Source organism: Varanus komodoensis, unplaced genomic scaffold (assembly GCF_004798865.1).
Source record: "Varanus komodoensis strain SLA01 unplaced genomic scaffold, ASM479886v1 scaffold6_4, whole genome shotgun sequence".
Taxonomy (NCBI): Eukaryota; Metazoa; Chordata; class Lepidosauria; order Squamata; family Varanidae; genus Varanus; species Varanus komodoensis.
This window is the reverse complement of record NW_025336347.1, coordinates 20,832,321-20,845,320: the sequence shown is the minus strand read 5'-3', so window position 1 is coordinate 20,845,320 and position 13,000 is coordinate 20,832,321. Positions and strand designations below refer to the sequence as shown.

The following is a 13,000-nucleotide window of genomic DNA, read 5'->3' as shown; positions in this document are numbered from 1 at the left end:
ATTATTTTAGTTGCCCTTTTCTGCACATGTTCCACCACTACAATATTCCTTTTTATATACAGTGACCTGAACATTACACAGAGTATTCCAAGAATGGTTGCGCCATAGATTTGTATAAGGCCAAAATGATAATAGCGGTTTTATTTAGTTACGCCTTTCCCAGTTACGCCTAACACACAGTTTGCCTTTTTCACAGTAGCCACACACTGGTTCAGCATTTCAACATCACACACTCCATAACCCTAAGATCTCATTCTTGATTAGTCATTGCTAGCTGTTAAGAGCTAGATTTCCTCCCTCTCTCTTTCCAAAACAACAGACCATTCTTTGCCAAAAGCTCTTTATTTTCCAATGTACATCCAGCAAACTATAGCCAGCACAGAAAGAGTCTCTGAGCATGCACAGAGTGGTTTGTTGAACCCAAACTAGAAACTATTTCCGAGAACCCTCTATTTGAGTAATGCTGGACTCTTCCCCTCTGGAAGTGCCCCTCTGGAGACAGGCAAACCTCCTAGCTGTACGCACACCCTTTATTTGGTTAGTCCTTCCCTCCTGGCACTGCATCATGGGGTCAAGAGTAGTACTAGGCTCCTCTTCTAGGCCCCCTTCCAGCACCTGCAGGCCTTGACGTGTCACAGGGTCTGCATGAACACCTGGAGACGCCAGCCTTGAGATAAGCCCTCCCATGTCTATCATATCTGCATCTGGAGGCCTCATTTCCCAGGCCCCTTCCTACCCAAAGAGTCTGTGTCGACCTGTTCCTGAAACGCACACCAAGAATAACTGCCTCTTTCATTCCCAACACTAGCTTAGACCCCATCAGCCTCTATTTGAAGGGGTTTCTGCCTTTATTGTATTTACTTTGCCAAGCACCAGTCCTAGTGATATGTGTTGTATCGCGGTGGAATGAGACCACTGGACACCAACCTGGAGAGTTGGAGGGTCCTTTATTTACCTGCGCAGGGACCAACACATTAGTAAAGTGCGGTGCCTATGTATGGTATTACAAGCCTTTTTATAGCATTTCTTTATCTCTGGAAAGGTACTAATGTATGTCTTCGGCACGTCTCTTGCCACAGTTTCTGCTGACCACTCCTAATCGTGCTGGTATCCGGGTCTTGCAGGCCTCTTAGTCATGTTATCTTCCCTGCCTGACCTTGCGCTCGTGCTTCTTCCCGTTTTTGGTTTTGCATGGTCATGCTTGCGTGACTCTGAGAGGGTCGGGGTAGACCCTGCACCTTTCAGATAAAGTAGTTAGCAAGTAGGTGTGCCGTGCGCAAGGGTGGGCTAGGTTCAATAAGCGATAAGCGGGTATTCGGTGCTGCCTGCTAGCCCAGTTCAATATGCATATTGTGTTTATTCAAATACTAGCATTGGAACTGTAATCCCCAGTCCCATCGGGCAAATGCACCTGGCTGCCACACGTAGTCTTGACATGAAAGGTCAAGATGCGCTCCCATGCCAGATGATATTTCAAGAGTGCTTTGCAAACAGGGACTGGGAGCGCTGCCGGCAGCCTGTGTTCTGAGCTGGCAGAAAGGCCCGCTTCCCTGTTCTTCCCACTGGGCTTGGGGCCAAGCTGGCTGGTCAGAGGCAAGGAATTATAAGCAACTAGAGTGCTTTGCCTCTGGGGACAACAAATGTTGATCCCAAAGGGACAATTAATATTTAACAACACCCCTGTAAGGAAGGCAAGTGGTATTAGCCCCATTATAGGTGTCTAGGGTCACCCAGCCAGCCTTTTGCAGATCTGAGATTTAAGCAAGGACTTTCTGGCGATTCTTCCACTGGGTCAGCACTGGCACAACTCAGTCCCTGGCTGTGAGAAATGAGGGGCTGGTGCCTTTGAGAGTGTGCAAAGAGCAATCCCTTACTGCCGAGAACTGGGCTTATGTGTAGGGGGGTGGTAAGGGGACAGCTTCCAGGTCAGACAGAATAACTGTTCTGCCAGACTCGAGCCTTTCCAGCTCTATTGTTAGCAATGATTCACTGCTCTCTTCCCCGTGGAGACTGACGAAATACCAGCAGTCACGCAGGCTCGGGAAACCACTAAGCTGCATCCTCAGCCCAAATGAGGCGGCGTGCTCTGGCATTTATTGCCCATTTAAACTGTAAACAGACCTAAACTGCTCACATCCTGTTCAGGTCCTGACTTGTTGCCAATTTAAGAAACTAGAAACTCCAGAAATGACCTCGCAACACCAGCTGCCTTTGGGCATGGGAACACCCGCCTTGTGTTTCGTGCCAAGCATTCGCTCCCTGTATTATGCTGTGAAACGAGAAGGAGAAGTAGAAGGAGACGACTCTCCGGCTGGCTGGGGAGGAACTATGGCTGCCGTGTTCCTCCCAGGAAACCTGCAAGATGAAGCCACCTGCTCGGTCTGCCTGGAGTACTTTAAAGACCCCGTATCCATTGAATGTGGCCACAATTTCTGCAGAACTTGCATCACCAAGAGCTGGAAGAGCCTGGAGGCGGATTTCCCCTGTCCCCAGTGCAGGGAGGTTTTCCAGGAGAAGAGCTTCAGGCCCAACAGGCAGCTGGCCAACATGGCTGAGATTATCAGCCAGTTCATCCTTCATGGCGGGAAGGGCCTAGATGAGGGCAACTTCTGCGAGAAGCACAAGGAGGCCCTGAAGCTCTACTGCAAAGACGACCAGAGGACAATCTGCGTGGTGTGTGACCGTTCTCGGGACCACCGGCCTCATAGCGTGGTGCCTATTGAGGAGGCAGCCCAGGAGTACAAGGTATGTGTCCGTCTTTGGGCCTCTCCAGCCCGGGTGCTTCTATTCTGCTCAGCTAAGGGCAGAAGCTGTGGCCAGCCTGTTTTCCTGAACGTTCACCAGAAAAATCCCGAATCCAGGAAGAGGTTTGGAGGTGCAACAATGCCCTTCCTTTCCTCGGTGGCTGGCTGCCACTTTTTCCTTCCCCAAAGGCCTAAAATGAGGGCATCACTCTCTGATGATCTACATCAGGTTGATGGTCTTCACATGAAACCCACAGAGCCAGAAAGGCTCTGAAGGTCATACAGCCCAAGCCCCTGTTCCCCGGGCTGCATCCTCCAAACCAGACATGGAAAACCAGTGATTGAAGTGGGAGGATATGGTGAGTGGGAAAGGAAGCAGAATGATGTTGTTTGAGATTAAGCCAGGCTCAGTTCTGTCCACTGAAAAGAATCATGGTCTTAGGTCTGCTTGAATAAAAGAGGGTTGGCATTTTCATCAGACCCTGCCTGCTTCAAGCACAGAGTGAGACACTGGCTGCAGGATTGTTCAAGCAAAGTATAAAAATGTGTATATAGCTTTATTCCTCAAAGTAACTCAACATGATTTGTACCATGTATTTTGCACCTTCTTCAGGATATACGCACACATGTGCACACACAAATCAAGCAGCAGAGATCTCTGCACAGATATTCCACCAAAATAGCAGCTGGTCTTGCAAGCATTTATTTTCAGAGATATCCGCAAGCTAATTTTTAATTCTTGAAAAAGGCCTGAAATTTATGGTACAGTGCCTAAATGTGTGGGGCTACTTCCAGAAAAAACAAAAGCAAAAAACCCCACCACTGTATTTGAGACCTAGTTTTATTTTCTCCATCAGGTTATTCTGGAAGTGCTCTAGTTTTGTCTACCCAAAAGGGCCAAGCCACATGTGGTTCCTGGCTCATTCAAGGAAGGGCCAAACCAGACATGACACAGGAGATTGCGATCGGTAGCCATAGTTTTGCCTTGCAGCAGTAAAAATAGTGGGGAAGGATTTTTGGCAGAAGAACAGGAGGAGGGAAAAGAATCTCTTTGCACTCCCAAAATTTGGTCTGGAAGATAAATCTGGATGTACAGTGCAGCTCCGTATGGCCTGGGTTTTGAGAGCTGTCCTGTGGGCCGATTGCAGGGAATGGTCAAACTGAGGGCCGTTTTGCATGAAGCATTTATTGTGCCCCCCCCCCCCCCCCGAGCCGTCACTCACGGATGCTCGCATGACATCGCCATCCTTCAAAGGTTTCTCCTAGATTTCCCAAGGCTTTACACATCTTTTTCAGCCTGAGGAAGGTGCAGTGTTCTCTGGGATACAGTCATGATTCAGAGCAGAAAATCTCTCTAGACCACATCACAACGCCATCTTGTATAATGGAATGTATAGGGACGTACAGAAAGACAGAGAAGGCCAAGCCCCCAGAAATGACCCCCATGGAAAGGATGTGCCCGTACTCCCACAGAGACAGCAGAAGACCCAGCTTCGGTACAGTGGCAGCTTCCGTGCTTCGCGTAGGGTGTAGCTCGGTGTGGCAGGGTGGCTGCCCATGTGTTCACCTCAAAAAGGGAGGTGTGAATGGACTACAGCCCATTATTCAGTGTGTGTGTGTGTGTGTGTGTGTGTGTGAATATATTATATTCAGTAGACAAAACAGAGAATGCAAGGAAAGCTGGACCGGCCCTACCATGAGGTGGAGCGAGTCTGCTGATGCAGGGCAGGAGGTCACGAAAGGCTGGAGATGGTTATTTCAGGCGCCATCCCATGCAGCTATTTTAGGCCCCCTTTTATGTCAAAGTATGCAGAGGACTGCAATCTTAAGGCATTGCTTTGGATTTGCCCTTAGGGCTTTTGGGGTAATTTTCTCCCTTGGGTGCAGCGTAATTTAACCAGGCTTAGGCACTGTGTACCTTAACTTGCCAAGGTGGGGTGGGATGAAGGTTGGGAAGTTTCTGCCTGAGGCAAAGGGTGGACTTACGTGCTCTCTCTTATTTCTCCCCTGATGATAATGAAGCAGCATAAGAAGAACATCGAATAATAATGATGATGACAATGTAGCATTTATTAACCTTTCAGTTCTGTGATATTTATCCTCTTTTGACTAAAGTTGGACTTAAAAAACCAGTTTTCAGGGGTGCCAAATACCCAGAAAAACAACCTGGCCTATTCCTGTGTCTTTAACAGTTGTTTGGCATGCAGGAAAATGTGACCGAAGCTTTTTATGGCATGGAGGTTAGCATTATTACATGATTACCACCTTGTAGATATCCTGCCACTCTCAGTCCAAAAGGCAATATATAAATAAGTTTAAAGAAAAAATAAAGGCACTGGAAATAGATTGGTAACAGAAGTTGAAGACTGCATGTATCCTACATAGGCTTCCAAGGATATAGACAAATCTTGATCTTTGAATGGGGCTTTGCAAATAGCATTGCGTGCATCTCCTATTCAGTACACAGACCTGTGCGGGTTGCCCTTTTCGGATAGTGATGGGTTAATCAAGTAACCACATTCCTGATCTATTTCTGGGAGGGAGGCTTCCCAAGGCTGGAACAAGATCCCAGGCTGACATTGATTCTCTGGACAGCAGGAGCCAATCCTGCTCTTTGAATCATCAGTTACTTAAAATAGGATCTGCAGCTGATAAAGGTGACAGAGCAGATGTGCTCCTAGAAGATCTGAGGAAGGGTGTTCTGCACCAAAGCTGCCTCCGAGGAGCCTGCTGCTGCAAACCTTTCTTGCACAAGTGGCCCATGAAAGCATCACACCCCTCAGGGCCAAAGTGTGCTGATGTTTTTATTTTTACTTTAATGCAGCTGGGGAGGGGTGCCTGGGCCTGCCAAGGTGATGGGAGCAGAGCTGCTGGGAGTGGGTGGGTTGCCCCTTTAGCCTCCTTGCAGGGAGTAACGTCAGCACGCAAGGGTGGTGCTGACCCACAGGACAAAACAAAAGTACAAATCTGCATATGTAAATATGCATGTGCTCTAAAGTCAGTGTGTGTGTGTGTGTGTGTGTACAGAAAAAAACAGACAAACAAGCCCTCAAACAGAAAGATTTCAAGCGAGTGCAGCAGGAGCTGAAAAGGATTTTTTGGGGCAAAAGGGCAGCTCCGTTAGGGGGATCAGATGCCACAGATCCCATCTTTACTTCAGCAATTGCCTGTGGACAGCAGGTTAGCTTCCCAAAGATGCAGGCTCCAAATCAAAGACTGAGGCTTCCAGTCACAGTAGGCTGGTTAGTGCCCCTAAATTCATATCATGCAGCAAACTAGTTGAAGCTGTTTCTGGTTAGCAACTAAATGGAAGACTACGGCTAGTGTATCTGACCAGCACTGGTGAGATAGCCGTGACTTTGCAACAGTTGAGAGAATACAGAGAGAGAAAGAACGTACTCACCATGCATAGTATATCACCCTGAACTTTCTGGACATGGTGAGTTACAATTGCTTTTTCTATCTAAATTAGTTTGCTGAAATAAAACAAGCAAACAAACAAAAACTTGCAGTAACCAGGAACAGTTTTTTGCATGAAAGGAATGGGAACTCAGTCCAGTTGTGGTACTGAAAGGGACTTTCTAGCCCCATGTGCTTACAGGTGTCCCGTTCCTTTGTTCTAAGTGTGTTCCTTTGCACTAGGCTCTTGCACTCTTAGTAAACAAAGAAACGCGCCTGCCATCTAAATCCCGCCGGCCTGAAGTCTGCCCACCCTTTCATTAGAACACGTGAAATCCAAAAGTAGCACCAACTGTGGCTTGCATCTCATCAGCAATTACCATAACCCCTGCCTGCCTGTGGGAGGCTAGGAATCCAGTCTTCCAACTCTGAGAGTGTTGCTTCAAGACAGAACTGAGCCCCAACACACTTAATTTTAGACATTAAGCAGCATTGCTGGCAAATCCACATCTGGCTGGTGGACAGGCTGCCCAGTGGAGCAGCAGGGCAGGAGGCTGAGCCAACAAAAAGCTGCCTCATCTTTCCCTGCTAAGATTTAGCCTTCTTAAAGGAACAGGCACCATCTTTGACTCTCCAGCTGTTACCCTGCCCATACGGGAACACCAAAACTCCTTGAAGATTCCAGGCTTCCAGGAATGAATTCTGTGCAGGTCCCTTGAGCCTTGGACAGCAGGATAGCTTTCCAGAGGTGCATTATCTGCTTCACAGAGTGTGAAGACCCAGATTCTAATCCCCAGTCGGTGGGAAGCTCACAGCCAGCTACTATTTCTCATTCCTCGGTGCCCCACAGGTTTGTTGTGAGGATGAAATGGGCAGGCTGCAATGCTTCCTCAAGCTCCTTGGAAGAAAGTAGGATCCAGGTGTGACGAATGCATGAAACAGAGTCTTCTGCACACCAAGAGACACAGTCCTTCCCCAAGTAAAGACCACAGTGAGCCTTAGATTTCTGACCCTTAGTTGACAAGACCAGAGCCTATATAAGTTGAAGTTGCAGATAATGCACCATGTGTATTTTATATAGCATTCTAGATAATGTATCACAGCCTGTCCAGCAGCATCACAGAATGATCCGGCCTTCGCATCAACTCTCTGTATCTGTATGACATTTGTTCATTGGCTCAGTCTAATTGTGCACATATATTTACTGGTCTTTCTCTTGCAGAACAAATTCCAAATGCTTCACAACTGTAGATACTTTAACAACTTTATTTTGGATCTTAGGAACAAATTCAGTCTCGTTTGGATTTCCTGAAGAAAGAGAGGCAACAACTCCTGGAATTCAAAACTGAGGACGACAAAAAAAGCCAAGATCTCTTGGTGGGTACCTGCCAAAACACACAAGCTAGTGTCATGTGAACCTTTCAATGTTAAGCTTACCCAAAGTTCTTTTTTGAAAATGTGCGTGCATACATGCATGTGTGAGTGTGTGAGCGTGCAAACAGGTACACCTTGCAACTCACTACCTGATTGCTGCGTGCAGCCCTTGGAGGACAGGCACAAAATTGCCCACCCCTGTTTTAAAAGGAATTGAATAGGGTTGCCAGCTGCCGAGGAAGAAACTGCCCTTGCTGCTTCGCCTTTCACAGCAGCTTGGTATTCAGGTGAAGCACAGAAGAGGTAGATCATGGAAACAAATGTCATCTCCTATGTGTCAAGCTACTGTTCAAGGCATAGTGCAGAAGCACATCGCACAGGCTATCAGCCAGCAGCTCAGAGTAGGGCCTTCTCTGCTGTGGCACCCAGACTCTGGAATGTACTTCCCAGAGAGGTACACCTGGCACCGAGCTCATACTCTTTTTGGCGCCAGGTCAAAACCTTTTTATTTAAATAGCATTTTAAAATCAACAACTTTTAACGTCAGTCGCTCTTGTTTTGTTTTGTGATTTACTGTTTTGTATTATATATTATTCTGTTTTAATTAATTTATTTATTAGAAATTGTTGTGGTTTTAATTGTTCTTTTAAATATTGTACGCCATCCTGAGATTTTTCTATAATAGGACGGCTTATAGAAGCTTTTAATAACCACCACCAGAGGGTTGAGTATTCCAGTGCTGGTCAGAAATGGGCAGCTAATGGTCAATTTCTATCCAGGGAGACCTGCCAGGTAATGTTAGCACCACTTACCTGTGTTCCTTCCCTCCTATACTGGGGCTCTTTCCCCTTGCTTCCCCCTCCTTCACCTGTTTCCACAGAACATGAGTTATCCACAGCCATTCCTTTTGTTTCTGGAGCACATAAAAGGAAATGAAAAGGGAAATCTTTCCCTTGTTTGACTCAGTAAACTGTATGTTATCTTTCATACAAAGTGCATTTGTTTATTCCCAATTATCCTTGATTCTAAATTGTTAACTGCACAGAGTGCTTTGGCCTTTTGGTGATATGAAAATGTAATAAAGAAAAATTTGAGATGGAGTTGGCTGCCCTGAAGTATCACACACTGCTATAATGCTTACGTGAAAACCTGATGTCAATGGCCAAAAATTCTAATTTGAGACAGTTTGGATTGCCACTAGCCCTGCTGTTTGCTGACCACCTAATTTTATCTTTTCAAAAGAAAACTATAGAGGGTGAGAGGCAGAAGGTCCTTTCTGAATTTGAGGGGCTGCGCCAGTTTCTGCATGAACAAGAGCAGCTCCTTTTGAGTCAGCTGGACAAGATGGAGAAAGGCATTACCAGGAGGCAGAATGAGAATATCACGGAGCTCTCCAAGGAAATTTCACTCCTCAACAAGCTGATTGATGATCTGGAGGAGAAAAACCAAGAACCTGTGCTCATCTTCCTCAAGGTAAGACTCAAAACTGTTCATGTGGTCTGGGAATCTCATCGAAAGGCAGGCCCTTTACTGCCGGCATCCACAAACAAGGCTGGAGGCGGCGTGAGGCAATCGCCTCAGGGGGCAGGCGCTGGGTGGCGTGGAGCAGGCCGCTGTGGCCGTGCCCTGGTCCTGGGCGTTCTCTCCGCAGGAAGACGGTGCTGCGGGCGCCATGCACTCCCCTGGGCCGGCCTGTTGCCCGCAGGTGAGGTGGAGGATGCTGTCCTGTTGGCAGTGCTGATGTCCGTTTGCTCTGCCAGTCCAGCCGGCTTCTGCAGTCGATGGGAAAAGGAGGTGCCATCATGACCTTTGCTTCAGGCAGCAAAATATTTTGGGCCTGCTTTCTCCACAGGTTATTACCTGATGTGCTGCACAGCAGACGTCTGTACTGGAATGAGCAGCATACTTGAAAACCCCTACATCTTACCCTCACAACCTACGTTTTCCCCTGCAGTGGAGGGCAGGGCATGTTCCAATAGAGCAAAGCTCGGAGGACCAAGATTTAGGGCAGATGCCGGGAAGTCCTTCCTGACAGTTGGGACCCCCAGGGTATGGAAGGGGCTTCCATGGGAGGTGGCTGAAGCCACAATGGTGAGGATGCTTAAGGATAGGCTGGAGGTGTACATGGTAGGCATGTCATGAGCTGAGCCAGCTGGAGCTGGGGGTCAGACTAGATGGCCCGGGAGACCCCTTCTGACTCACTCTGTTTTTATGTAATCCCTTGAGCAAATGCCCCTCTCTTGCTTACAAAGGTCTAGGTCCACCCCTAGGAATTCAAAGGCCATTTGGGTTACACCTGGAGTGAAATCGACCAGAATAGTAGCAGTTGCAGAAGAGAATGTCCAAGCCAAAATGCTTCCTTTATTTGTAAGAAATGGGTCAACCCGAGTCACTAAAGATTCCGTGTTTTAAGGCACAATCTTATTGATGTTCAGACAGGACAGAGCTCCCAGCACTCCCCAACTGGTATGTAAGAGGGTTAGGACTTTCCCTGTCTAAACAGGCGTAAGATGATGCCCTTACGGGTCAGTTGCTTCTCTACACTATGTCTAAATTACACTGGACTCATTCCTGCTTTCGTCAATCTGTTGACATCAGTGGGACATAATTTACTGGGCAGGGTATGTCTTTTTATGACAGTTGTGAATGTCTACAGATCAAGCCATTGTTAAAAAGCAGGATGCAGGAGTTGGCTAAAAACCTCCAAAACTGTTGACAGCCCTGTCATTCATGATGAACTGAATCAAATGGCCATCTCAAAATGCAGCTGAGGCAATAAAAAAACCCCAGAGGCTTGTTTTTCAGTGCCCTGTGACAGGGGTAGAGAGAAGGTAGCTCTCCAGATATTTGGGACTTCCAAGTTCTAGAAACACCTCCCAAGGTGGTCAGTGCTGAGAATGCTGACAGGTGAAATGTAAAGTGACTGGAGATTATTTTGAGGCCACCCCTGCTCTGTGGAACATAATCATTGTCCACAGTGGTTAACGGGGGCCTACAAAGTTGCTTTACCAGGAATCAGGCCACCAGGTGGTCTGTTCAGTTCTGTTCTGTCCTCACAGTGACACTGGGCAATGATGTGTGGTGGGAGCCAGTGTGGTGTGGTGGTTAAGAGCCTGGGATTGGGACTCAGGTGATCTGGGTTCCAGTTCCCGCTCGGCCATGGAGCCAACTGGGTGACTTTGGGCCAGTCACGACTCTCAACCCAACCTACCTCACAGGGTTGTTGTTGTGGGGATAAGATGGAGGAGAAGATGTAAGCTGCCTTGAGCCCTTTGTAGGAACAAGGCAGGATATAAATCTAAAAAGAAATAAATAAAAAGTGCCAATGCCTCATTTTAGAGCTTTCCCCCACTCTGCTGTACGAAATCCCGTTCAGTTTTCTCTGTACCTTTTTGGGCAGAGCATGCTGTATGTAGCCTGCGGCACTTGAAGGGCTGTCTGTCTCCCTGAGTACCTATCCCTGTATTAAGAACCTCAGGGAAGGATGCCCTGCAGGGACCCCGCCATCGGAGGTGAAGTAGCTGGCTGTCAGAGAGGAGCTTCTCAGGGCAACTCCTGCTCTTGTGGCAAACTCTCTGCAGGGGTTTGCCCTGTGCCTTCCTTATTGCACCTTTGGAACCAGCAAAGACTTTTTCTCTTTCCAAGATTTTAGATATAACTTTAATCCTGCTGGTCCATATTTTTTATGATTTTGTGACTTTTATTTTGATGGCTTAATTATTTTATTGTTTTTGAAATCCTGCCCCCAGAAATACAATTGAAGGACAGCATATAAAAATACTTGTGTGTATCTCTAGAGAGTGTGGCGTTTATCCCCAGCAAGACAGATGGAGGAAACCTCTGATTTTTTGGGTGGCTGGGCAGGTTTAGAATCTTGAGAGAGTTGTGGGTTTGCTCAGAAAATGGCGTGAGGGTAAAGCTTGCCCATTCAAAAATGGCTGCTTTGGTGCGCAAAACTAGTTAAGGGAAAAAACTCACTTCCCAGATGGCAAACTGGTGAAACTAAAAGAAAAGTAACTTGTCCAAAAACCTAATTACAAAACTCCTCCTTTGAACCCAAATAAAGATGACACTGGAGGGCAACACTCTCCCCATTAAAAAATAATATTTTTAAAAAGTCTTTAAAAGCAGAATGAAAAGCAGGAGGGGCAGGAAGTCAGGTGGGTGCCAAGACAGAGCCCAAAATGAGAGTCAAGTCTTGGGAATTTTCAATGTGGGTAACGTCCTAGAAGACAGCTCTTGTTCCACTGCTCTCTCTCTTTGTGTTCTTCTTCTAGGATGTGGAAAGTGTCCTTAAAAGGTAGGGAGCTACCTTTTTACCTGCTCCTGCTCTTTGCTCATAAACCAACTGTGAGGGGTCAGTGGCAGCCATTCAGAGAAATACAGTCGCAGAAGCGAGCGTGCCCTGGACTGTAGCAGATTTCCTTGCGTCAGCATAAATCCCAGGTTCTTTATAATGACTTTGGGTGGAATATGATCCCTCCCTGCTCTGAAGGTCTCTGATTTCCTTTACCTACATAGGAAGTATGACTGGCAGGTTTCAGATACAAATAGCAAATTGGGGCTGCGGGGGGCAGGGGGAGTGGAGCTATTCTTTGTTTATCCATGTAGCACAAAATCAGTTCAGCTCAAGATCTTTGCTTAAACCATTGGGGTGAAATTCAACCCTCCCTCACAAATAGGGCAGTGGCTGCCCTTAAGAATCTGGCGGAGAGTCAGAGAGTCTCTCTGGAGGCCTGCCTGACAAGCAGACCTTTGCTTAAGCTGCCTGGTAGGGCCCTTGAGTGCTCCTTTGCGTTGTATGTGTCTTCTGACTGCTCCTGCTTTTTGTGTGAAATCGCGCAAGTGGGAAACACAGGAGATTTATGGCTCAAGAATGAAAACTCTCCCAGTTTCTAACGTATGTGCTTTGCTGCTTTGTGTATCATAACAATCAGTCCAGTAATCCTTCTAATTTCCTTAAAATTGTCAGGAGTGACAATATTAAATGTGAGAAGCCCATCTCTGTTTCTTCTGACATGAAGGGTCATATCTGCAATTTCTCTGTGAAGACGGAGGTTCTCAAGGGAACGCTAAAGAAGTTCAAAGGTAAAGAAAATTCAGATTCTTCATCTGAATACTATTGATAATTTTAGCATCTGAAGAAGCCAGGCTGGCTTGTGGCATGGAAGCCCTGGAGTTGTCAGAAAACAGTAAGATGTTCCCTGGTCAACGGGTTATCCTAACACATGTGTCCTCATGCACCAGAGCACCACTTAGCAGCCTGTGGTGACTAAAAAGAAAAAAGAAAAAAAGATGACCTAAATCTGTGGAGAATGGGCCTGCCAGTGGTTGCTAGCCATAACCATCAAGAATGATACCTCCGTTCTTGGGTTGCATTCCCTGTCAGAAAATCCTGGAATTTCAGTTCGTGAGGAGGAAATAAAACTCAGGTTCGTGGGAAAGATCAAGCGTTCAGACCATCTGTGGCTTTATTGTTTGGC

General features: G+C 46.9%; 1 protein-coding gene across 1 annotated transcript in view; it reads left to right on the top strand.

Moving 5' to 3' along the window:
- The first annotated feature begins 1,446 nt into the window (after positions 1–1,446).
- The window catches only part of LOC123034465 (E3 ubiquitin-protein ligase TRIM7-like), a 14,330-nt gene continuing 2,776 nt past the window's right edge, over positions 1,447–13,000 (top strand). The window contains exons 1-5 of the mRNA XM_044451824.1: positions 1,447–2,745; positions 7,425–7,520; positions 8,760–8,990; positions 11,795–11,817; positions 12,490–12,605. Of these exons, the coding sequence (XP_044307759.1) occupies positions 2,188–2,745; positions 7,425–7,520; positions 8,760–8,990; positions 11,795–11,817; positions 12,490–12,605 (1,024 nt within the window). The 5' untranslated portion in view covers positions 1,447–2,187. The remainder of the gene's footprint in view (positions 2,746–7,424; positions 7,521–8,759; positions 8,991–11,794; positions 11,818–12,489; positions 12,606–13,000) is intronic.